Below are 23,699 nucleotides of genomic sequence, written 5' to 3'. Positions count from 1 at the left end.
AAAAAAAATCAAAATAATACATGAATACATAAAGCAGAGAAGATTATAAACAGCAATGGCTTACTTAAACTCATATGTGACACTCTGATGCTGCTGGGTAAAATCTTTGTTTCTCATCTTCTCCAGAACTGCAGAGACCTCCTCCAGTAGTTGTGTGCTGTTGGTTAGCTCCAGATTATTGTCAAGAGTGTCATTCAGGTTACTCCCTAGTTCGGTGAGAGCTGAAAATAGAAGACGGCATTTTTATTATTTTATTTTTACTTAATTAAACAGAAACTTGATGCAAAGTTTCATTGAAAAAATAAACAAATAACAAGCATCATTTTTAATCCAAATTGAAAAAAAATACCTTGAATAGCTGTCTGAACTTTGGTAATAGAATCCAAAAGCTCTTTACTCTGGTTAACCATCCTTTCTGCAGATTTATTAAGGTCCTGCCCATCGCCATTAGCCTGTGTGGTCTAAACAGAAAGGAAAAGGACCTTAGTTTATTTACAGACAAAAAAAAAAAACAGCAGTGAATGTAAATGGGATGTTCACTGGGTACAAAAAAATAAATTAAAAAAATTACCTTCTGATGCAGCTGATCAGTGTCTTTAGTAAGCCCAGACAGCTGTTCTTCACCCTTCTTTAATAAGAAGCTGGAATTCCTCTCAGGGGATAAAAGCATCTACAAAAAGTAAAAAATAAAAAGTACCTGTAAAAACACTGATGTACTGCACTAAGCAAAAGTAGACGTACATACATATACAGGTGTAGTTAAAAGTTTACATACCCCAATGGAAATTTATAATTTCTACAAATTTCTCGAAAACAAATAATTATAGGAACAATCTTTTGTAGCAAAAGTTTTCCTTTGTGGATGAGTAAAAAAAGGTAACAAGAAATAGAGTATTCAAAAGTATTATTTTTATCCTGGGTCACTGCTGCAACCCCCCCGACGACTTGAGGAACGGAGGCTGAAACACATGTCCTCCGAAACGTGTTCCTGCCAAGCTGTCATTTTCAGACTGCAGATCTACAGCGAGGCCACCAGACCTATAGTGACAGAGGACAACACAGATCTGAACGGCTCCACTGCAGACCCGCAGGTGCCCTATCAGCCACAGGGGTTGCTGGTGTGTGGTGAACTGTGGATTGCCCTGCTGACCTAATCCCTCCATACCCGGGTGCTGCTCAGCCAATTGTGCGCCACCCCCTAGGATCCGCCAGTCATGGTTGGCAATGACATGGTGTGGATTGGAACCTGTGATCTCCAGGCATTAGGGCGCACTCCACGTGGAGTATCTTTACTGGATGCACCATTCAGTAGCCCCCATTCTGATTAGATTTTAATGTGTGCTTTGGATCATTGTCCTGTTGCGCTTTAAACCAAGTTTTGTAGTGGAGGATTTCAGATGATTGGCCAGTACCTTTTGGTATGCTATGGAATCCATTTTACCATGCATTGGAACTAAATTTCCTGTGGCATTAGGAAAAACAGCTCCATAGAAGGATATTACCACCTCCATACTTGGCAGTAGGTATGGTGTTCTTTTCTTTGTACGCCTCACCAGACTTTCTCCAACTTAATGACTATCAGCATGACCAAATAGTCTGATTTTTCTTTCATCACTCCACAAAACCTTTGACCAAAACTCATATCCATCATTCAAATGCCGTTTTGCAAACTTTGCAATTGTCCATGTAACGTTTTCCTAAGAGTGGCTATTTCCTTGGCCTGTGACCATTGAGACCTTCACTATGCTATGGTTGAAATGGAAACCCCAGTTCCACTTGCAGACAATTCACTTTGAATATCTTTGGCAGTCAATCTCGGATTGTTATTAACCTTCCTCACAATTCTTCTACTTGTTCTTGGTGAAAGAACCTTCCTTCTTCCACCGAGGGAGAGGGTACCACGAGTCTTGGACTTCTTGATAATAGAAACAATAGTTGAAATTGGGATACTCAAACGCTTCGAAATCTTCTTCTCCAGCTTTATGATAATAAATAATTCAGAAAGATCTTTATTTTTTCCCATACTGACTTATTGGTAATGATACCAATCATCATATGCCTAACCCTGTCATACTCTTAAGAATGTTCACCTTCAATCCAGCATTTTCTAGACCTTACTAGAATTGGGTTCTGCATTATCATATTGAAATTTCTAGCACCGTGTAGACAATACTATCAAGCATCAAAGGGTATGAATACTTTTGAATTGGACTTTTTGGAGTTTTGCAAATAAATAAATAAATAAATAAAAAAAAAATAAATAATTAATAATGCTTGAAAAAAATACACTTAAATTTTTTTTCCTCATCCACAACCCCCCCCCCAACAAATTTTCACTGGGGTATGTAAATTTTTACCTACAACTATATTAATGTATTTTACGTGCCATTTAAGAGTGCAGTCAACATCATTCACCTTAAGTGCAAATCAAACCCAACTACAAGAAAATACATCCATGTTTTTACTATGGGGCTTTGAAATTGCTTGCTCTCACCTATCTACCACATAGTATGCATTTGGTATTCAATTACGCCAATCATTTCATCTTTGCACATAACAGAATTGTAGATTTGGGTAGTGTCCCAAAAGTTCTAATATGAATGGAGACCCAGCTATTTTAATTTGATGTTCTATGTATATTCAGTTATGACAGACAGGCAATTACTCTCCTCGATCACTGTATTCCAGTTCTCACCTTTATTTCATCAGTGGTATTCTCTAATGAAGCCAGCAGGCTATACGGTGCTAGGATAACTCCTGTAAGGTTAACAGACTGTATAGACAGCTCCAAGTTCTCCAGGTCGTTCAGCAGTACTCCTGTGCAGTTATCATTGCACGCTGTGAGGAAGACAAATGGTTTGAAATAAACCAGTGATATTTAGTAAGCATTGTTCATTTAGTTAAATAGCTTGTGTAAGAGCTGTACTGTTTTTACAACTTCTATATTAAACATGGTTCTGGGTCCCTAATAAAAATACCTTGATTTGGGTCCAGGCTGTTAGTTTTTAAATAGCAACACACAGCTACAAAGTGCCATAGAAATGTCATTTTTATTTCCACTCACCCAGTTCTGGTGTCATGGGCTAATGCAGTATTTAAATAAGGGAAAATGTTAAAACACATACACATGCATTCAGTGCCCATCAGGATGTGTCTGGGTTCACATTCGTCACAAAGGAGACCCCTCACTCCTGGCTTGCACATGCAGTGCCCTGAGAGTTTGTCACAGAGATTGTGAACCGATCCAGTTGGATTGCATTTGCACAGCTGACAGCTACCACCGGGCTCATTTGGGTTCCCATAGTAACCCAAAGTGCATCTTCATGAAAACAAGGACATAGGGAAAAGTTAATTTACTGTCAGCCATGCGTACAGGAACCAAGCCTCGTTATGCAGGACAGACATTTGACCTATTTCACATGATCACCAAACACACATGTTTGCAACACATACACACACACACACACACACACACACACATATATATATATATATATATATATATATATATATATATATATATATATATATATATATATATATATATATATATATATATAAATATAAATTAGTAACATCTAAATGGTTTTTTACACCAAGGTTCCCACGGTTTAGAATGTCACCGATTTGAATTCAGTTACATCAGTAGCTGGTGAAAACATTTAGAATCGTTAAAATACATTCATCAATACATTTTGTAAGGTAAAGTTAATGTTGTCAACAGATGTATTTACCTTTCACAGTACTGTCCTTCATATCCTGGCATGCAGGCATCACACCGGAAATCATCTACACCCTCCAGAACACAAGTGGGGCTGAAACTAAAGAAAGGAAAAATGTTACAGAATAGTTTTTTTTTTTTTTTTTTTTAATGAGACTACACAGTATTTAATGAGGTCCCAAATTCACTAAAGGCAAAAAGGAAAACAAGTCTAAATAATGTTTTATTAAAATCTACACATCCATTCCTTGTTGCTGGGATCCATGAGTTTTACTGTAACTCAGCCTTGCCTGAAGGCATACTTCCCTCTAGTGGTATAAATATGTAATAACAAAACATGAACATGTAAAACAAAACTTCCATTTAGGAGTTCACAATAAACAGCAACTGACAACAGTCAAATATACTGGTGTGTTAATATTGCATAAGAGGAAAGGGCAGGGGAGATATCAATAGCTGAAAGCCTTAATGAAAAAAGGGTATGTACGAATTTACAGGTTTTACTTAAAGGCAATGTGTGGTACAAATGCCAGTAGCTATTGTCTAGAATTGGATTTAAATATAAATCCTTAAATAAAAAATAAAAAACAAATACCTGTTTGTGTTGCCCTGTGGACAGGCACAGAGTGAGCAGTCACTAATTGACCCTCGGACTTTTCCATAGTATCCTGGTGCACAAAGATCGCAGTGATCACCCGCTGTGTTGTCTTGACAACCCTAGTTTGAAAATAAAGTTTCAAGTTTATATATATATATATATATATATATATATAAATTATCCTAACGGTATATATTGACGGTATTGAATTCAAATAGGTTTTTCGGAACCTTTTCTTGTATGTTGACCGTATTGTTTCGCCTTGGAAATAAAATACAGCCTGGCATACAAATTTTATTAGCGGCACACTGACATTTCACTTTATCATACTTTGAAATGCTGTGTTAGCATCTCAGCTGTTTGTTATTCTTCAAGGTTTTCGAATGTTTAGCTACAGTGTGTGATATTCTTGTCACGTACTTGACATTTCCCAGTGTCCAGATCACAAGTCTGGCTGTGGTTGTGGCACCGGCACGACACACAGGGCTCAATCAGTGGACGTGACCCCCGAACATTGAGCTCTGTCAGCCTCTGCCTGTAGAATCCTGGGGCACACTCCTAAGAAAGGGACAGGGCAAGTGTCACAAGGCAAGTAATGTGCTTACCATCAGTTTTGTATGAAAAAAAAAGCCTTTCGGCACTAAAACCATAACTAAAACATGCACTTTTCAAGGAGGGTCCTGGTTATGCTAGCAGCTATAAACAAATAAAAAATGCATTCATACAGCAAGCATGAAAATCAGATGACATACCTGACATGAAAGGCCAGCATAACCTGATGGGCATTTACAGCTCTCTATGCCACGTGCTGTTTCTCTACCAGCATTCATTTCATCTGAGTCCACTGCAATCTCTAAAGAGATGTTGGAAATTCTGTAACATACAAAAATAGCAATGTAAGGTAAGTCAAAGAGTAGTCTTTTGACCATACACCGAAGGGATTAGCCCAAACATTTATCTACTTAACCTTAAGTTGTCCCTTGAAATGTATTATTGAGCATTTGAAGCTATGGTTGAACAAATCATGCCACAAATCTGTGCATATGTATATCTGGCATATTGAAAATATATTTTACATCATTTTAAGTTGTCAGTTTTATTGCCTTCTACATTGAGCAAGTTTCACATGAAAGTTATAAAGAAATAATGATCACAGCGCAATGGTCAGTGGATTATTGTCAGGAAAAGTAAAGTTTGGACACTGATCAAGACCTAATATTGGAGGATATTATTTGCCGGGTTTTGTTAAAGCTTCATACCTGCTCTGCTGTAAATCACTCCCATAGGAGGCTTTGATGAGAATGTACTGAATGTTGCCGAGCACAGACATGAAATCAGAGTGTGAGACAGCCTGGTCGGAGACCGAGTTGAAATACTTCCATTCACGCTGTCAAAAAAACACAGAGAGCTTTTCAAAAGTGGATGAGAGCCAGAGAACAATGTGATGCATGGCCTAGTGGGAAAAATGTGGCTGAAAAAACATACTTTTAAACTGTGCAAACTGGTCAACTGGCAGTGCACTCACCTCCTTCAGGTCAATCTCTTGGTTGGTTTTCACTCCATTGTCAGGAGCAGGCACATCCCTGTATATTATGAGCTTACTCGTGCGTCCTCCTTTAATAAGCAACTGAGGGTCGAAGTTAGAGATGCCAGAGCCTTCAAGGGCATAAAAAGCTGCAGTGTACCTCAGCTTTCCTCCATAGGACAACAGCTACTCATGATAAAATAGAAATGATTTCTAATAACAATTGTTCCCTGGTTGTTCGGTTTGTCATAGTTTCTTTAAAAATAATTAAAACAACAAAATAGCTACAGTACTATACAGCACATTTCGGACACTCTTACAATTTGTAAACTGTAACATGACTAACAAAATAATTACATACATTTCCCAACAAATGCACATACATTCACTAAATAGGTCTCAAGTGCACAATTAAAAAAAAATAATAATAATCTAGGTTTTAGCATGCTTGTATTTTCTTTTTAAAACTTGATATCTGAAACTACATTAGGTTAAACAAATCTCTGATTGCAGGTCTTTCTTATAGTCTTGCACTTTCATGGTCATTTCACCTGGAGAGTGAAACTTTCCCCACCCCTTCACGGCCTTATTTCCTTTAAGTAACCAACCAGTTGCTTCTCCTGGTGACTGACACCTTTTGCAGTCATTAAGGTGGTTTGACCCCAAAGACATTGCTAGGGTAAATTGACTCATGAAGTGCAAGTGTAACAGATTTCCTGGAAGACAAGACAAGCAAACTAAGAACTTCTTACCTAGTGCAGTGCAAGATGTCATGTTTTAAAATTTAAATATACATATTTGTGGTTTAATAGTAGGAATAGTAACAGTATATAAAAATAAAGTGAAAAAGTGCATACGGCTTACTATATGTTTGCTTGTGTACATTGCTAGCAGCTATTGTATATACAGTCTTTCCATGTTAACCCCTTCACCTTATTGCCCTGAAACTGCTCTGGTAATCTCCAGTAGAAAGGCTCAGTGTGTAGTGATTGCTTGACTAGTGCAGCGTCCAGCAGAATGTCCGGAGACTGCAGGAACACACCATCCAGCGTTCCAGACAGGTCACTCTGACTGACTACACGCAGGCTCTCCTGGTCAGGTGTAAGGATGATCTAGACACAAACACAAAGTGAAATGTTACGCTAGAATGGACTATACAAGTGGTTTTAATTACTGAAACAGTTCAAAATGAATTATTGTTCAAGGTATTACAGTACACAAATTAAAATATTGCACCATTATTATTGTGTTGTGGTATACTGCCAGTGTATTTTTTTATAGGTCATGAAATTGTGCTGTTAGTTTTGTGAGGTTTAACCCTTTGCAGTCCCTTTATTCAGCACTTATCAGGTGCGTCAGGTCTAATTTATTTTCACACGCGCTGTTTATTTCACACGCGCTGTTTAAAGTTTCAGAATAAAACAGGTTTAAAAGGCCCTGCATGTCAAAAGGACATCAGTACTGCATCTCCAGACAAGCCCCACCCCTTGATCGCTGTATTTTTCACATACCTCTTTATAGACGTGCATACTGATAAATCCTCTCCTGATCACTCGTTTTATCACCAAACTCCTCAATAATGCGATCCAAGTCATTATTTTATTACTATAACATCTAAAAAAGCTCTGCAAATGTCTGTGATATAGGATATGGAAGCAGCTATCTCCTTTGTTTGTGTCCGTGTTATCTCTGTGGTGCATGGGGCTATCTGTATTGCTCAGATACGCCCCCTTTATTTTTCGGCTTCATTCGGCTCCTATCGGTCTCACTCGGCCATCAAAAGGTTTTCTTGGCTTTTTCCAGAGAAAAAACGCCTAGAGACCTGTGCTTTTTTTTAGATGTCGGACAGGGTCCGACATCGGACTGGAATGGGAAAATTGTAATGTTGGACCTGGTCCGATATAGGACCGCAAAGTGTTAATGGCTGGCTTTTAAAGTGAACACAGTTGAACAGGTAAAGGCTTTACTTACAGGAATCCAAACAAGCCCTCCGAGTTCCTCGCATGTCTCAGACACTCCAAAGCAGAAGCAAGGGGTGCAACCCAGCGGGTCATCAGCAGAAAGGGCAAAGGTCCCCAGCTTACACTCATCACACCCAGGGCCAACCACATTTACCTAGAAATCAGGACATGAGCAAACAAATCAGCAACTGAATCCATATCTGGAAGATATCAGCCTCCAATTGCAATAAAAGTCTAGAAGTTCAAGGCACTGTCCTACATGTTTCAAGCAATCTGCTTTAAAAATCAATTGCATATATTAGTATATATATATATATATATATATATATATTATATTATATATATATAATCGCGATATCATATAATAGGTAGGTATATATATATATATATATATATAACTTGGGTCGGTAATAGGCGTATATATAGTGGTGGTAATAATCGAGTTATAGAATGGAGGAGATAGAGAACACAATGCTTGCCCACCATTATCACAAAAGTTATTTGGTTAGTGCAGAAAGCCAATATAAAATCACCAGTGCAAAAGCCTGTGAAGCAGCAAGCAACACATCCCAATATGGCTGGAAGATTATTTGTTACAGTAAGTAAGCATTTTAATTGTACAAAGTAAAGGAACAATACATTATTCTGTTACAGCTCTGTTATTGTTTGGCTGCAGCTGTTCGTGACATTTAAAAATATGAACTGTTAACCCTGATTAGCACCAATATTATATTTCCTAATTTTATGGTAGGACTACGTCATGTTTAAGCAAGCCAGTCGGGGTCTCTGCAACCAGCCATTTAAGTTTTTAGTTAAACTGGTATTTTACAATTGACTGTTTTAATCTTATGTTCAGAAATGTTAGCATATAAAATTGTCTCCACCCGTTTTACAATTACACTTTATATATGGTCATACCGGTAATTAATATTAAAATGAAATGGACAGCTTATTTAATTCTTGAAATTTCAATTCCAAGGAATTCAAATAACAGCAATTCAGTTAAATAGGAGTGTCGTTTCACAGCCTAATAACTGTACAACTTCTTAAAACCAGGTACAATTTGTTTTAGCCAATGAGAGGCAGAGGTCTGTTGATGGTGGGAGGGTCTCCTGAGATGACTATGCGTTAAAACACGTGAAGGTGCAAAAACAAATATTACCTTGCAAGAACATGTGCTCGAGTCATCCTCGCAGCCACACACACCCTGCTTCTCATCACAGTACTCTTCTCTTGTACCAATAATGCTGCAGTTGCAGGCTGTGCACTCTGGGTAGGCTCTGAATCCCAGGGCACACTTGTTACACTTCTCGGCCCCGAACTCCAAATTGCACTGACACCAACCAGTGTACAGGTCGCACTGAGAGCTGGACGAGCCAACGAGACTGCAATCACACGGCTATAAAGAGTAAAAAAAAAAAAAAAATGTGTTACATCATTTATCAAAGATGTTTGTGAGAATAAAGAAGACCTCAAAACAGGCTTCATGAGTAGCACCCTTTCTTCAACATGCAGTGTTTATTCAACCCATTGCATCACTCACTCAACACAAGCATACAGTTATAACCTCTCTCTCTCTCTCAATACTGACAAATAATTGATGACATCATCTGACCAGTATGGCAGCTCTTTGCATAGAGAAGACCAAAGAAACAAACATTTCAGAGTGTATTCAGAAAAAAAAAATTCTAAATTACCCTAAAATTGCATCCAAATGACTGGATGTCCAGTCAGTATGATATGGTATTACGATCGCACATAAATGGAGCGAAGATGTAAAAAAATAAAACACTGCGCTGAAATGGTATTCTGAAGACATGTCTTGTGCAGTGTTATAGAGCTCCTGACCCATTGCCACGGGTCGGCATAAATTAACATAATTAACATTCGCCGAAGCAGTTCTGATGAATCAGTGGGGTCCCAAATAGACGATTGAGCACTGTGTTAAGACCAGCTGAAACCAGGTTTATTTAGTGGTGCAACTAGGAACTTTAACAATTGAACACACTATAAAAAGCAAAGTAGTCCTAAGTAGAATCTGCGTGCGCTTGGACAGACACAGAGGAAATCAAAGAAAAAAAGTTTAAAAAAAAAAAAAAAAAAAACGTCCATAGACAAATCCCATTTAAAAAACATTAATACTCCAATGTTTTAATCAGCCTATCAGTGCATCTGTACTGGCTTTTCTGTAACCTGTACTGTACCTTAGGAGGTGGGACAAAGTCAGTGTTGCATTGTTATTTTGATTTAGGTTGCTAAAATCTAGTTTTCCACATTGGAGGTAAAATACCAAAAATAGAAACAAAGCAAAAAAAGCAAAGTATATTTCGGCTGAGGATCGTGCCAAGACATTTCCAAAAGAAGCTTTACATGCAGATGGAGGTAAATTGTTTTGCACATCTTGTAACGTGACTTTGAAGAAAATACGATCGATCGCTATTTAGCTTCAGAATCACACATTAAACAAAAGGCTACTACAGAGGCTACTAAACAGAACATAAAACAAGTAACAACTTTCAGAAAACAAACTTGAAAGTCAGCACAGACAAAAATTATTCCTGTCGGTTGTAGACAAGTTAAATCAGTACTACAGGTACAATCCAACAGAGCCACCTTGCTTCAAACAACCTGCTGCTTACTTTTTAAATGCAGTTAGGATATTATACACAAATAGCACGTTTCCTTTCTTTTAACTCGGCTGTAATAAAATAAATTCCTGGATGGGACAAACAACATGACAATGAACGTGCTGCATACATCGCCTTTATTAAAGAATGCCAGATGCCCTTGGGTAACCGAGTTTTGGGACTGCATCTAATCGATTTCCACATTTGTACATCTTGGCGAAGCGTTGCCTTATAATTCCAACCAATTCAGTGGATGCAGAACGTGCAATCTCAATGTATGGGCAAGTCTTTACAACAGAGAATGTCTGCAGCAACTGTTGGGGGATGTTGCATACTTGCCTTTAACAAAAGACAGCACCCCACTTTAGTAAGGAAGCTGAAATATTATCTGCTTAGGTTTATTTAATGTTTAAACAGGTCCGCAAAATGTCAGCAAAATCCTAATTTTATTCCATAACCTACCCGGGAAAAATATGTAAATTCTCCGTAATTTAAGTAGGCCCCTAATAATCATGGATGATATTACTATAATTTCATCCATTCAGAGGAAGGGTATATCAGGTATGTAATATTATTTTCATAAATGCATTACAAAAGAAAAAAACGTAGTTAGGCTAAATTGGTTTATTGAAACAAAAAGTACGATACGTAAAGAAAATATTTTATAAATTTTAGTACAGTGTGTGGACCTAGTTAGCACATACAAGGCCAGGCCACTGGGAGAGAATGCATAAACCACACATTATGACACATAACCAAAACAAAGAAGGGTGAAATACAAATAAAGCAATAATGTAGGGCACAGCTAATATCCAGGACCAGTAGTGGACGAATGAATGTTAAGCAATGTCCTGTGTCGTGAAGCGTGGTTTAGGTATTCTCTCGGTGAGTGGCCTACCACTTGCTGTTCTGACTTTGGTGTTGTTGTTGTTCTTGCTCTGTGCTACTGCAGCTCGGCATGATCGCCACTTCTACATTCAGAATTGCCTGGCCCTGATTGGATAACAGATTCCACAACATACTCAGCATTGATTGGCTGGGCACTGTTACTATGCCACTAAATGCGCTTGCACTGGGTTTTTAATTTCATCAGAATCACACTTTTAGAGACGACACTCCCTAAGGGGGCAGACGCGATTGACTTTAACCACTGCCTTTGCGACTGCACTCATTTAATCAGAATAGGGCCCTTAGGATTTAGCATTTAGCACACACATCTTTACCTTGCATCCCAGTTTAGAATCATGCCCCCAGTGGTTGGCCTCGCAGAGCTCACATTTCACTCCTGCAGTGTGAGGTGGGCAGATGCACTGGCCCGTCTCTGTGTTACAGTTGTTGTAGGTGTGGGCACAGTCGCAGGCTGCCAGGGAAAACATAAAGGAGAGTAACCTCAGCCTCTATACATCAAATGAATCAATTGAGTGTATGCAGCTCATCTGGAATATGTTAACCCCTTGTCTGCTAAGTAAGTGTATCTATATGTAACGGGAACAAAAACAGTTAACAACACTTCTACTTATAACTAAATAAGAATGTGTAACACACACTTCAAAAATATCTGGATTACATTTATGCCATGTACAAATGGTCTTATTCCACATTTTACTTTAATATCTGGGGGCTGGGTAGCTATCACCACTAAGTTTTGAAAATGGTGGAAGGAAAAAAGATATATAAAAAACTAATTTGAGGGAAAGCTCCTGTATAGTTCATGTATATAAAAAAATGTATACATTTGCTATAGTATTTTTGTACGATAATGTTGCACTTTTCCCATGGTTATTCCAAGTATTTACTATAGTTTGCCGTGCATTGGCATGTTTAATATGCTTTACCTTACTGCTCTGGGCTTTATAATACTTACCTATGCTTTAGCATGCTTTTACTTTGCTTTATTAAGGATGTTGAGGAATAATGTGTATTAAACCTCACAAAAGTCCACTGCAGAGGGCCAATTAGTTTATGCCAAAATCAATACTACAAACTACTTATTCCTACTGACTTACGTGTGCATCCGTCATCTTGGAAGTCATAAAAGCCATGGGCACACCTGTCACACTTCTCTCCGGCCACTCCTGGGACACAGGGACACTGTCCTACATCGTCACAGCTGTCAGAGAGTGACCCCGCCAGATTGCAGTTACAGGTCTGACAACCAAGACCACTGCTCAAGCCAAAGTGACCAGGCTGTGGGACAGACGGAAGGAAATGTTACTAGAGTGTATCTGTTGTAGCTGTAAAGCACTATACAGTATCTTTAAAACAGAAACATTTTCAAGAAATTGTCTGTCTCCATAATTAGTACTCAGTATGTTCTTTTTATCTGTATTGTGCTTTGTGCCAAAAATATTCCATAGGTGAGAAGATATAGATTTTCAAATTAAACAGAATATGTTTTCTTGGCCGCCAATTAAAAAGTATTTTCTTTATCTCACATTCAATTACATTTTAGAACCAGTAACTTAACCAGTTTTAAAATGAGATTTACCATATTTATTATAATAATAATAATAATAATAATAATAATAATAATAATAATAATAATAATAATAATAATAATAATAATAAAAGTAACATATGGGATTTGTGAACGGTTTTCTTTTCTATTTATATTCATATCCCTATTACCACCCAGCTGTGAAATAAACACACGGATAGCCAGCATTAATCAGGAAAACATTGGCCAGCTATTTTGACCAGATGGGGCTGTTTGTAACTTGCATGTGGGCTTTCTATCCAAAAACATGTCAAGCATTCTGGCAGGGATCCTAAATGATATGCCAGAATCATAATACGTTCCAGAGTATGGATGCAAATGCACAGCTGTGACACTAAAGTTCCAATGGAGGAAGATGTGTGGAGAGTGATGTATCCTAATGCCTTGAAACATTCTGGAATCCAGCATTGCTTTGTGGATCCAAAGCAAAGCTACATCAGGCAAATACTTCTGCTTCACAGCAAATAATGCTATCTTTGTTATCACTAGAAGATAGTTATTCTAATAACTGTAAGACTAGAAAATGTTTCTGTTTGTTGAATATGGACTTAAGATCATTAGTCTTGCCAGGGAATTTCTACAAGAATATATTTCTGTAAGAAGCTGTGCAGCTATTATTAAGTCATATTAAAACACTAGAGGTGATGGATCACTTAGTGGAAAATCAGTGGCTTGATGAAGGTATTTGAACATTTTACCTTTTTTTCTAACCCTTACATAAATGGTGCATGTCTGTTCGGGATTATAAACAGAGATACTTTTGTACTTGTTTACAGTAATAATTCCTGACCATAGTCCTTCCAGTCATAAATCTAATTTGTTTGCATGATGTGGTTTTACTGCTACAGTATACATACCAGACACTGGTCGCATTTCTCCCCAGTGACATTGGGCCTGCACTCGCACTTTCCACTCTCTAGATCACAGACACTGGAGTAGGAACTGTTCACAAGGCAGCCACAGTCTTAAAAAACACAGACATAGTTCAGGAATTATTTACCTACCTGAATTCTCCCTTTCATTCCACAATAACACAATATGTCTTCTTGGGAAGGCTGTTTTACCTCTGTGCACTAGACGTCAGGACAATTCTTGGTTAAAACAAATCGTAGCCATCGCAGGATTTACTGCTGGTGACCTCCCCTTTTAGTCTTGGACATTCAAGGGCAGTGGTAAGGCATCAGCACAATAGGACTGTTTTAAAATCTTCTTACCCTTTCTTTTTTTTTTTTTTACCTTGATAAGCATCACATTTTGACAATGTAAGCAATTCAACGTGTGTAGTTAGGCATCGAATAAACAACTTCACATGCTGGACCAGTCTTCTAGGGTATGCATCCATGTTTGTTCCAAGACATACTGAACTACTTACCTTGGCAGTTTTTAGCAACAACAGCATCTCCAAAGTACCCATCTGCACACCTCTCACAGTGGCTTCCTGTTGTGTTCTCAACACATTTCAGACATTCTCCAGTCCGTGTGTCACAGTGGCCAGGTTCAAGTGGGTTCACATTGCCATTGCAGTCACAAGGAACACACAATTCCCCTGGCACAGTAGGATCCCCATAGTAACCATTTGCACACCTAGAAGCGGAAGTATGACAAACTCTTGAGACCTGGGTACATTTTTGTTTTCTTTCTTTCTGCATTTCTATGAGAGATAAATCCAAGGCAACTCTTAAGTGATAAGTCAAGCCATGTTTTGTCTATACCATCCTATTCTGACTGGGGCACGCTATCAAATTCCACTACAGCCCAAACAGGGCTGTGTCAGATTTCTTCTGAAATTATTCACTCTTTCAATGTTGAACATTTTTAAAACCCTGGGGGGAGACTTTGTTCTTTAAATTACATGCAAGGGTTGAAAGACCAGTGCTGTGTTGTCAGGATTTATGAAATCTACAGATCAAATGAAAGCCATTAAAATTCTTAAAAAAAAAAAATGTCTGTCTGTCTGTATAATTGTAAAATCAGCACAGATTATATTGAAAGCCGTGGCTTAGGCTTTCCAGCTGCAGTCTCAGGAATGATGCGGATGCTTGACCTTTCACAGCGAGGTCCCTCATAGCCTGGCACACACTGATCACACATCACTTCTCCAGCACTGTCCAGGTGGCAGGTAGGGCTGAAACTAATGAAAAGCAAAATGCTATTAATGTTGCAATTATTGAAATGTACTTTCAAAGCCATTTCATTAAACAAAATAAAATAACTTTAACAGGAAGCTACCACTCCCACTCTAGAAACAGTTAAACACATAAACACCCAAAAACTCAAGTATCGAAATGCATTCTTGAGGTTAGGAAAAAAATGACAAAACTGCCAGAAATTGGTTTTCAAAAATTATATATATATATATATATATATATATATATATATATATATATATATATATATATATATATATATATATATATATATCATTTTAGAAACCCAGCATTTTGTGATGTGGGTCAGAGGTGGCTGTAGAAGTAGCAATATTTAATTTTTGGGATTTCCCTTCTTGAAACAGTGCTCTGTTCGCTAGACGTCTGACTCAGACCTACTTGTTGGATAGGATGTTGAGTGGACAGGCGCAGACCTGGCAGTCATCAGGCATCCCATCGGATGGGTCACCGTAGAAACCAGGGATGCACTGCTCACAGTGGGGCCCTATGGTGTTGTGCTTGCAATCCTGTGGATATTTTACATTGTTTGTAGTACTGCTATTTAACACTCTTCTATGTATCCCCCCCCCCATTAGTTATGAAAAGGTTAATGGTTGTGCGCACATTATAAGTACAATACACTCTATGGGTCATGAAAAATATCACAGGTATTCATTATGAAAGCGTACTACAATGTGTATTAACCTGAACATTTCTGTCAGTTCTCCTGAGAACCATTTAGCTGTTGAATCCATGCGCTTTGCTGAACTCAACATAAGGTATCTCAAAAACTGCAAAAACGAACCTAGTCATTATGTTTGTTCTTCCAGCAACTATTTACATCGCAAATGAGATGCAACATGTAGTTCGAAGTGGGTGACCAACTGTAGCGTTCCACAACTGTGTGGGACGAGTCACAAGGAGTTCAAGTGACTCTCTCAAAGACCTGGGAGATCGAACCACACTGCATGACTAATTGGTTTTATACAGTTAAGAAAAAGTCTGTACCTCGACAGTCTAAATATCCCTTTGGATGCTTTCAATAGGAATGCTATAGGTTTAATACCTACTTCACTATATCTCCAAACCTAGTTAACCCTGTACAAATGCCTTCCTCAAAGTCATTGCGTGTAGAAAGTACTGCAGTTTCACTGAGTTAAAGAGTAACTTACAGAGCAGATGCCATGAATGTCACATTCAGTGGCGTGGCCATTGCATTCACACAGCCGGCAAATGCCTCCAAACAGAATCCCATCAACTCGATAATGACCAGGGCTGCAAGACTGAAAAACAATTACAAATGAAAACAAATACAAACAAAAGCAAACAAATAACAAACAGATAGCACACAGTGTGGCTTCCTGTTACTAAACAAGGCATTCGAATTTAATTCAAGAAGGGTGCTGAATTTTCATTTCACACTCCTGCATCTGTTTCAACCATGTCTTAGCTGGGTTGTCATTCCATCCAGGGGAATAATATTACACTTTTCAATAACAGACACTTTTCAGGGAGTCTCCAGACACAGACTCAGTTTTGAAAGGCACTGTAACTGAACTACACTCCACTCAGAGGGTGGTTTTTTGCAGTGATGAGGTAATTCTAAAGCATCTGTGCTGTCAATCTGTCCCATTTCACTATTACTGAATGCACCTCAAAATTAATCTAATGCTGTTTTTATTTAAATTGATTAGTTACAACATGTGATGTATCTGCATGCCCACACCCATTCATCAGCACATGCACATGCAAACACAGAGAAATGTTCTGACCTCACAAGACGTTCCAGCATAACCCCATGGACACTCACAGTGCTCCACATCCATTGCAGGCTTTAGATCAATAGCATTCACAGTAGCTGTGTCCAAAGATACAGAACTTAACCTGTTGAGATATGAATACATATAATAAAGCCTCTTTAACATCTGCATTACAGGTTGTTCCAAGGAGGTACTATAATAATAATTAGCACAACGGTAATGATCTTGATTAAAGTTCAATCTCAGTGTCGGTTTACGATCATGTGGCTAAACTCCTCTGTAAAATATTACTGGTACATTGCAATTGAAACTTTCCCTTTGCGTTCTTTAACCAGCTTTCATATATATACATTTTTAAACACAAAAAAGTTTGACTAGCCTTAGAACTGCATCGCTGGTGTTGTTATAGGAGGCCCAAATCTGCAGACGGGTCAGGTTTGCCAGGACAGTCATCAGCCTGTCTCTCTCCACGGCTCTACTGGTGTAGAAGTCAATGAAGTTCCTTGGCAGGATCTCCACAGCAACAGTCTGCTCCTTGTAGGGCTGCAGCAGCAACTGAGCATTTAACCTTGTCTGCAAAGTCTTGCCATTTCCCTGAGGAAAACAAGAAGCCACCATTAGCATAATCAAACTTTAATTGGTATATATATATATATATACTTATTTTTTTAAGTAATGCAGGAGAAGAGCTGAATTCAACAAAAAAGGGTTGTATATTAATCACCACATAAGGTGTCACGTGGACTGCGATTGCCTTTATCGGCAATCCAGTATACACTATCTTCCAACAAGTAACAGCTAGTTATGACTTACCTCAATAACGACATCAAAATTAGACATCAACTGGAGGTGCAGGCTCTCCACAGGAACATCATAAGATAATGTATAGTTCAAGTACCCTCCATAAGCAGTGAGCTTTAGGGAACAGAGAAAGTGTTAAAAGACATACACACACATGCACGTACACAAGCACGCAGAAGCCAGTACCATAAAAACATCCACAGCATGTTGAATAACGTCTTGTAATAAGTACAAAGTTGAATCTTAAAATCACTACATTTTAATTCATTTTTAATCAGTTGCAGGTTACTGTACATTTACCATTTGTTTTGTATTTTTTTAAAAAGCTTTGCGTGAAGATGGCGTCTAGTAAACTGCATAGCAACACCGTGTATTGCAGCCTAATTAATCTCGTTTACGTTTGCTTACTTTTAAAGCAAAGACTTTCCCAGTGTTTAAAGCAGTTTGAGTGTTGTTTTTGCATAAACGTATTAATTATTTAAACAGTGGTGGTGTTTAGATCTGTCGCTGTTAAAATCAACTCAATATACCCCAGTATATTCTCATCACAAAAGTACCTTGTTTCCCAAAAAGCTTTCAGGAGCTGACCAGGAGGACTGGGGTGGTAATGTCCTGCTTTCTTTGCTAATGTGGTTTGAGTCATCATGATCAAATCTGGCGCCACTGGTAATGGGAATTGGACGAACGGGCATCAACCAACCATCAACGTTTAAAACCTTTATTGAAGAAAAAGACAAAGTTTATACTACAGAATTCTAAAATATTAGCTTTGAAAATTCTACAGTGAATTTCATACATGGGTTACACAAAACAAACAAATCTGCAATATGTAGTATTTTCTTGTGCAAATCCCTCACACGATGATTAATTGTTTTGTAAATGGAATTCCAATGACAAAAAGCTAATCTAAAAGAGATTGGTTGAAATCTGATAAGACACTTAAATCAGCAGGCGTTCCCATATTCTAGACTGTGCAAATTACTGATATTTCACGACACTGAAATGTAAATTATGACTGAGCAATGGTCATCAATTTAAAATCCCCTTGCATTCTCATCATGTCAAATCAGTTCTGCACTGCTCATGGCGACCCATACACACTTTGCAGTAATGGCACAGTGTACAGATATAGACCTTTTGCTTCTCAGTAAAAAAAGGAATTTCTGTCATAGCAACTAATTTTCTTAAATGTGTTATAAAAAGAAAAAAAAAGAAACACAAACTCATTATTGTGGTTTTTAAAAATAACAAAAAAAATCCAGCCTCATTGCCAAGTTCTAGGAAAAACCTGAGGCTTAGCATTTATATAAGAAACTACTGAAAATCAACGGTTGTTTTTTTTTTTTTGTGGTTGTTTTTTTTTTAAAGACATACCTAGACACAAATTACCTGAGTTAGAGGCCAGGAAATACTCTCACACACATCGGACACTCCGAAACAGAAACACTCTGTGCAGCCTTCAGGGCTGCTCTTTTGAAGGTTGTAATACCCTCGTTTACAGAGGTCGCAGTTTTCACCCATTACATTTTCCTAGGAAGAGGTACAAATTAAGTGCGAAGTGAAAAAAACAGGTCTTCTTTAAATCCATTTAAATTCTTAACTATGAAAAACAAGAAGCAATAAATAATATCAAAACAGCACTGCTTCATTCTACTGTAATCAAGAAATCAATACTACCTTAAAATATGTTTGCCTCATAGATAATGTAAAATCCGACCCTTTGTATTGGTGGACTGGGGCAACAAGAAGGGATATGATTGTGTGTTTTATAAAAATGGGTCTTGGTATAAAAATAAATGTACCATCATTCAGTTTAAAAGTTATACTAGAACTACCTTGCATGTGCACTGCTCCACACAGGGGTCTAAATGAATACTGCCTATCAAACTGCAGTTACACTTCACACAATAGGGATATCCACGGTAACCAAAGGAACAGCGATCACACTTCTCTCCAGCATAGCCCTCTTTGCAGAAACACTTCCCTGGAAGCAAACCTAGCAGGAAAAAAACAATCATTGTCAGACAAGGGCAGACATACACAGTACATCAACACCATTACACAGTATAGGGTTCATTTTCAAATTCAGTATCATTGGTAACATGAAAAATGTCCATTTTAAATGGTAAATCACATATGCAGAATCAACCATTGTCTCCATTGTTACACTGTGCAATGTGTCTTATAACAGAAATAATCTCTTATAACAACAAGAAGCATCCTACCCTCAATGTTTTATAATGTAAGCGTGACGGATGGATGGACACACAGATCATTACAATAAGCAGTACCCTAAAGTGACATACGGCTGGGATAATAAAGCTGCAGCTTACCATTCTGGAGATCTGCATGACTGTCATCCTTTATGCAAACTGGATGGTGAGAGCCATTCAAATCACACCCACACTCAACACATGGATTCTCATCATAAGGAGATACCTAAAGTAAAGTGAAACATTTTTGGATAGAATCATAATTTCTGTAATTACATTTGTTTCATATTTTCATATTTAATATGGCTATTTAATTGAAATGAACTAGTGGTTTGTTAGTATCTGATACATCTCTCAGAACTGAGGTCATTACCTTGTGTGGTCTGTAATAGCCATCCACGCAGGTTTCACAGTTGTTGCCAGCGGTGTTCTGGGAACAGTCAATGCAAACACCTCCACCAACAAACTGACCATCAATATTCATGCTCATCTTGCTATTGGCCACAGTTTGGTTGTAGTAACAGTCTTCGGTTTTGTTATGACAGTTGCATTCTGGAAAACAATCGCAATTGTATTTGTAATGCATACAGTGAACACCTAAAATCCCACCATTTTAAACACTGTATTATTAGCTTTTTCAAAATACAAAAATCACCAGTTGGAGGAAATAACAAGACTTAAAAATATACTAACAGCAATTCAGTAAAAATGACTAATTCTAAAGCACAGGTATGACACCAAATATTACTAGCAAGAAAAAAATATATATATTTAGCTCACAGCTTAGACAGTTTAAACTCTTTTAATGTCAAAAAACAGAACAATTTAGCAGGTGTAATTCAAATAAACTTTTACTTAAAGGATTTATTACAAAGAACTCTGGACTAGCACGCTCAATGGATATTTTAGTTTTAGGTCCTACTTACTTTCACAAGTGTTGCCAACTGAGAGAGTTCCAGGTTTCCATGGTTTCTGATGGTAGCCGGGACAACATTCATTACAGCTCTCCCCACAAGTATTATGCTCACATACACACTGTAGTTTCTAAATTAACAAAGGAGAACAGTAGATGCTTTGTTAAAAAATAGATCATCTTGTCAGGTCTTCAATAGTATTTAACATAAACTACCATGATTCATGATTATATTACTGAGTATAAAGTAAATTAAAAATGTCAGCTGAATGATAAATGTTTTTTTTTTTTTTTCTAATAACTGTGTAATTTATGATTTGCTCCCCACTATCTGTAATCCAATATTTTTTTATTTTAAAAGAGAAAGGAATTGCTAATGTGCTCAATTAACACTTTATGAAATGTAACAGATTGAAGTGGTGCATGCTTGTGTGTGTCAAGCTGCAGTAAATAAAATACACAAATACAATTTCAACATCTCCACAGTGCTTTCCTCGTTGTGCCTAAACAAACACAGACAAGGACAGGCAGCGGCTCTGAGAAATCCTGAAAGTTCACAATATCGTGATCTGGATTCACCATTAGAGAGAGCGCACTATGGAGTGGGACATTTAACCAGAAATATAGACCATAATATGGAAATGTAAAATAAATGACCTTCGTTGTTTCATCCCAGGGACAGCTTTGAGCATGGCCATGGCAGATACACATTCCTCCAACAGAGATATCCTTGATGGAGTAGTAATACTGAAAAGACAAGTAGCAAATGTATTTACCATGACCTACATATAGGAATAGATAAATGGCCACGTGGTTCCCGACAAACAGAATGCAGAAAACAGATGTTAGTAAGAGAAAGAAATAACCATCTTCCACAGTATGGGGAATAACTACAAATATCCATGAAAGAGAACTTCACCATAACGAAAAATATTAATTTCCAAGGAAAACCTATGCTCAAGTTTCACCCCAATGAAGGAGTGTTTTATCAAGCTAAAATAGACAGTTTAACAAAAGCTAAGCATGGTATTTGGTGCTCAAATGTGTATTTACCCTGCGGGTTACAATTGGGTCTACGTCTTTGGGGTCCCTGTAGCTGAGAGTCATGAGGTCAGCGTTGAGTGTTCTAATTCTCTGCAGGCGAAGGCGGATGTATCGAGCCGAGGTGAATTCCAACAGGGCTGGGCTGAGGTCATCAGCACTAGGTCTGCCATTGATCAAGGATGTGTGGATCTAAAGCATATCAGGAAAAATATCAATGGCTGTCTCTTCCTAAGACTTCAGCTTTGACAGATACAAATGATAGCTATATTCTGAATGCCTAAACAGAAGGTGTCAACCTAAAAATACATAAAAAAAGAATATCATTCTAAGCCTTTCATAGAGACAAATTTGATGAATGGCATGACCAACACTTCTCTGGTGACTGTTCAAGCTGGGAAAGAAGGAATTGCACATTGTCATAAATTCAAACATGAGTGGGTGGCAAGACAAAAACAAACACAGACCGTGGCAGGACTGTACAACTTATTTTTCATTCATTCCTGCCCATGCTTTGAACGAGATTCTTATTTTCTGTCCATACCAAGGGAATGGCATTTGAAATTGACAAACTGCTGACTTTACAACATTTCATTATGTTTCTGCCTCTCTGAAATCTACTAGTCTGTCTATGAATGGTCTACTGGAGCCCAATTAAAGAACTGAGCATTGTCTTTACTCTCAGCTGATTGTTCCATTTTCCTGTTCCTGAAACAAAGCCGAGGCTTAGTATGTGACTCCAGCTGTATGAGACAGTTAACAGCTTTGTAAGAACTCAGTTTCTCTAGTCAAGAGGCAAACACACTTTACATTATGGTTCTTTATCAATAGTCCTGCTGTTAATTTATATATTTATTTTCTCATATCCCCAGCTCAAAATAATTGCAGTCTAATAAACATTGTATGCTTTTGCAGGCCGAAACTGGGAAACGTAAACATTCCAATCTGGGCATGATATAAGCTTTTTTTTTTTTTTATGGTACTTTATAATGTTTTATGTGCAGGCCTTGTATTGTTGGTCCTGCAATTTTGGGCAGCTCACAGTGTAATTGCTTGTACACAATAAGATGAAATCTTCCACAGTAAAAGTTTGTGTTTGGCTCTGCTTTGCACCATACCTCTCCATGTTCGAGCGGGACCAGCCTGGAATAGTAGGATGTGCAGATAACTTCATCGTCCCTCTTGTAGGTCGGTGGTCCTATCCTTGGTGTGACATTGTACCGTGTTAAGCACTCTGTGTCACTGATAGCATGGTACTGCCAAGGCTGAAACTCGATGCCATCAATAGAGCGTTCCAGAATCCAGTTCCCAGGTCGAGGAGAGTTGGCAGCCTTGATGATTATATATGCCACTTGGAAAACCTGAAACATCACAAGCAACAATGTTAATTTCCTCTCATGGGGGTTTTCTATGGTGCACGCCTCTTAATATAATATAAATAATTCAGTAGTTTATTACATTGCCTGAACGCCTTCTTTAGAAACATCTTGCTTATTACTAAAGAAGAAAGAAAAATAATAGGGAGCCTGTCACTTTAAGCACACATGCATCTGGGTTAATGTGTGCAATATAGATTGTGTGAAGCACCCTATGCTTTTTCTCCATCAGTAAATCCCTCCATAAGTTTGATGGTGTTATTCACGCTATGCTTGCCACAGTCTATTGAACTGCCTCTTTGCCTATTACACAGTTGGACGAACTGCCAATGGGTTGCTTTTGGTTATGCGGAGGTTTTTCAATGGCTGGAGAGACATTATCTCCACATTAAATACTAGAGCCGATACAGCTAATTTTAAATCCTATTTTTACAAGTTGTCAAAACAAGCCATCTTTTTACTAGTGAGAGAACATAGAAAAAAGTAACTAGGACAACATTTTGGGGGGAAAAAAAATAC

At 37.9% G+C, this 23,699-nt stretch overlaps 1 protein-coding gene across 1 annotated transcript in view; it reads right to left on the bottom strand.

Moving 5' to 3' along the window:
• The window catches only part of LOC121314480 (laminin subunit alpha-1-like), a 70,029-nt gene that overhangs the window by 27,406 nt on the left and 18,924 nt on the right, over positions 1 to 23,699 (bottom strand). The window contains exons 4-36 of the mRNA XM_041247806.1: positions 22,923 to 23,165; positions 21,817 to 21,996; positions 21,421 to 21,510; positions 20,777 to 20,894; positions 20,224 to 20,402; positions 19,971 to 20,076; positions 19,473 to 19,633; positions 19,027 to 19,167; positions 18,195 to 18,353; positions 17,650 to 17,751; positions 17,216 to 17,430; positions 16,849 to 16,960; positions 16,249 to 16,359; positions 15,476 to 15,603; positions 14,974 to 15,060; positions 14,302 to 14,513; positions 13,787 to 13,893; positions 12,439 to 12,619; positions 11,656 to 11,792; positions 8,968 to 9,204; positions 7,816 to 7,959; positions 6,777 to 6,956; positions 5,845 to 6,030; positions 5,579 to 5,706; positions 5,072 to 5,192; positions 4,740 to 4,877; positions 4,317 to 4,438; positions 3,735 to 3,821; positions 3,126 to 3,319; positions 2,696 to 2,838; positions 572 to 670; positions 350 to 461; positions 65 to 221 (exon numbers count right to left, since the gene is read on the bottom strand). Coding sequence (XP_041103740.1) covers positions 65 to 221; positions 350 to 461; positions 572 to 670; positions 2,696 to 2,838; positions 3,126 to 3,319; positions 3,735 to 3,821; positions 4,317 to 4,438; positions 4,740 to 4,877; positions 5,072 to 5,192; positions 5,579 to 5,706; positions 5,845 to 6,030; positions 6,777 to 6,956; positions 7,816 to 7,959; positions 8,968 to 9,204; positions 11,656 to 11,792; positions 12,439 to 12,619; positions 13,787 to 13,893; positions 14,302 to 14,513; positions 14,974 to 15,060; positions 15,476 to 15,603; positions 16,249 to 16,359; positions 16,849 to 16,960; positions 17,216 to 17,430; positions 17,650 to 17,751; positions 18,195 to 18,353; positions 19,027 to 19,167; positions 19,473 to 19,633; positions 19,971 to 20,076; positions 20,224 to 20,402; positions 20,777 to 20,894; positions 21,421 to 21,510; positions 21,817 to 21,996; positions 22,923 to 23,165 — 4,817 coding nt within the window. The remainder of the gene's footprint in view (positions 1 to 64; positions 222 to 349; positions 462 to 571; positions 671 to 2,695; positions 2,839 to 3,125; positions 3,320 to 3,734; positions 3,822 to 4,316; positions 4,439 to 4,739; positions 4,878 to 5,071; positions 5,193 to 5,578; positions 5,707 to 5,844; positions 6,031 to 6,776; positions 6,957 to 7,815; positions 7,960 to 8,967; positions 9,205 to 11,655; positions 11,793 to 12,438; positions 12,620 to 13,786; positions 13,894 to 14,301; positions 14,514 to 14,973; positions 15,061 to 15,475; positions 15,604 to 16,248; positions 16,360 to 16,848; positions 16,961 to 17,215; positions 17,431 to 17,649; positions 17,752 to 18,194; positions 18,354 to 19,026; positions 19,168 to 19,472; positions 19,634 to 19,970; positions 20,077 to 20,223; positions 20,403 to 20,776; positions 20,895 to 21,420; positions 21,511 to 21,816; positions 21,997 to 22,922; positions 23,166 to 23,699) is intronic.

Source organism: Polyodon spathula, chromosome 4, assembly GCF_017654505.1.
Source record: "Polyodon spathula isolate WHYD16114869_AA chromosome 4, ASM1765450v1, whole genome shotgun sequence".
Lineage (NCBI taxonomy): Eukaryota > Metazoa > Chordata > Actinopteri > Acipenseriformes > Polyodontidae > Polyodon > Polyodon spathula.
This window is presented reverse-complemented; position numbering and strand designations above follow the sequence as displayed.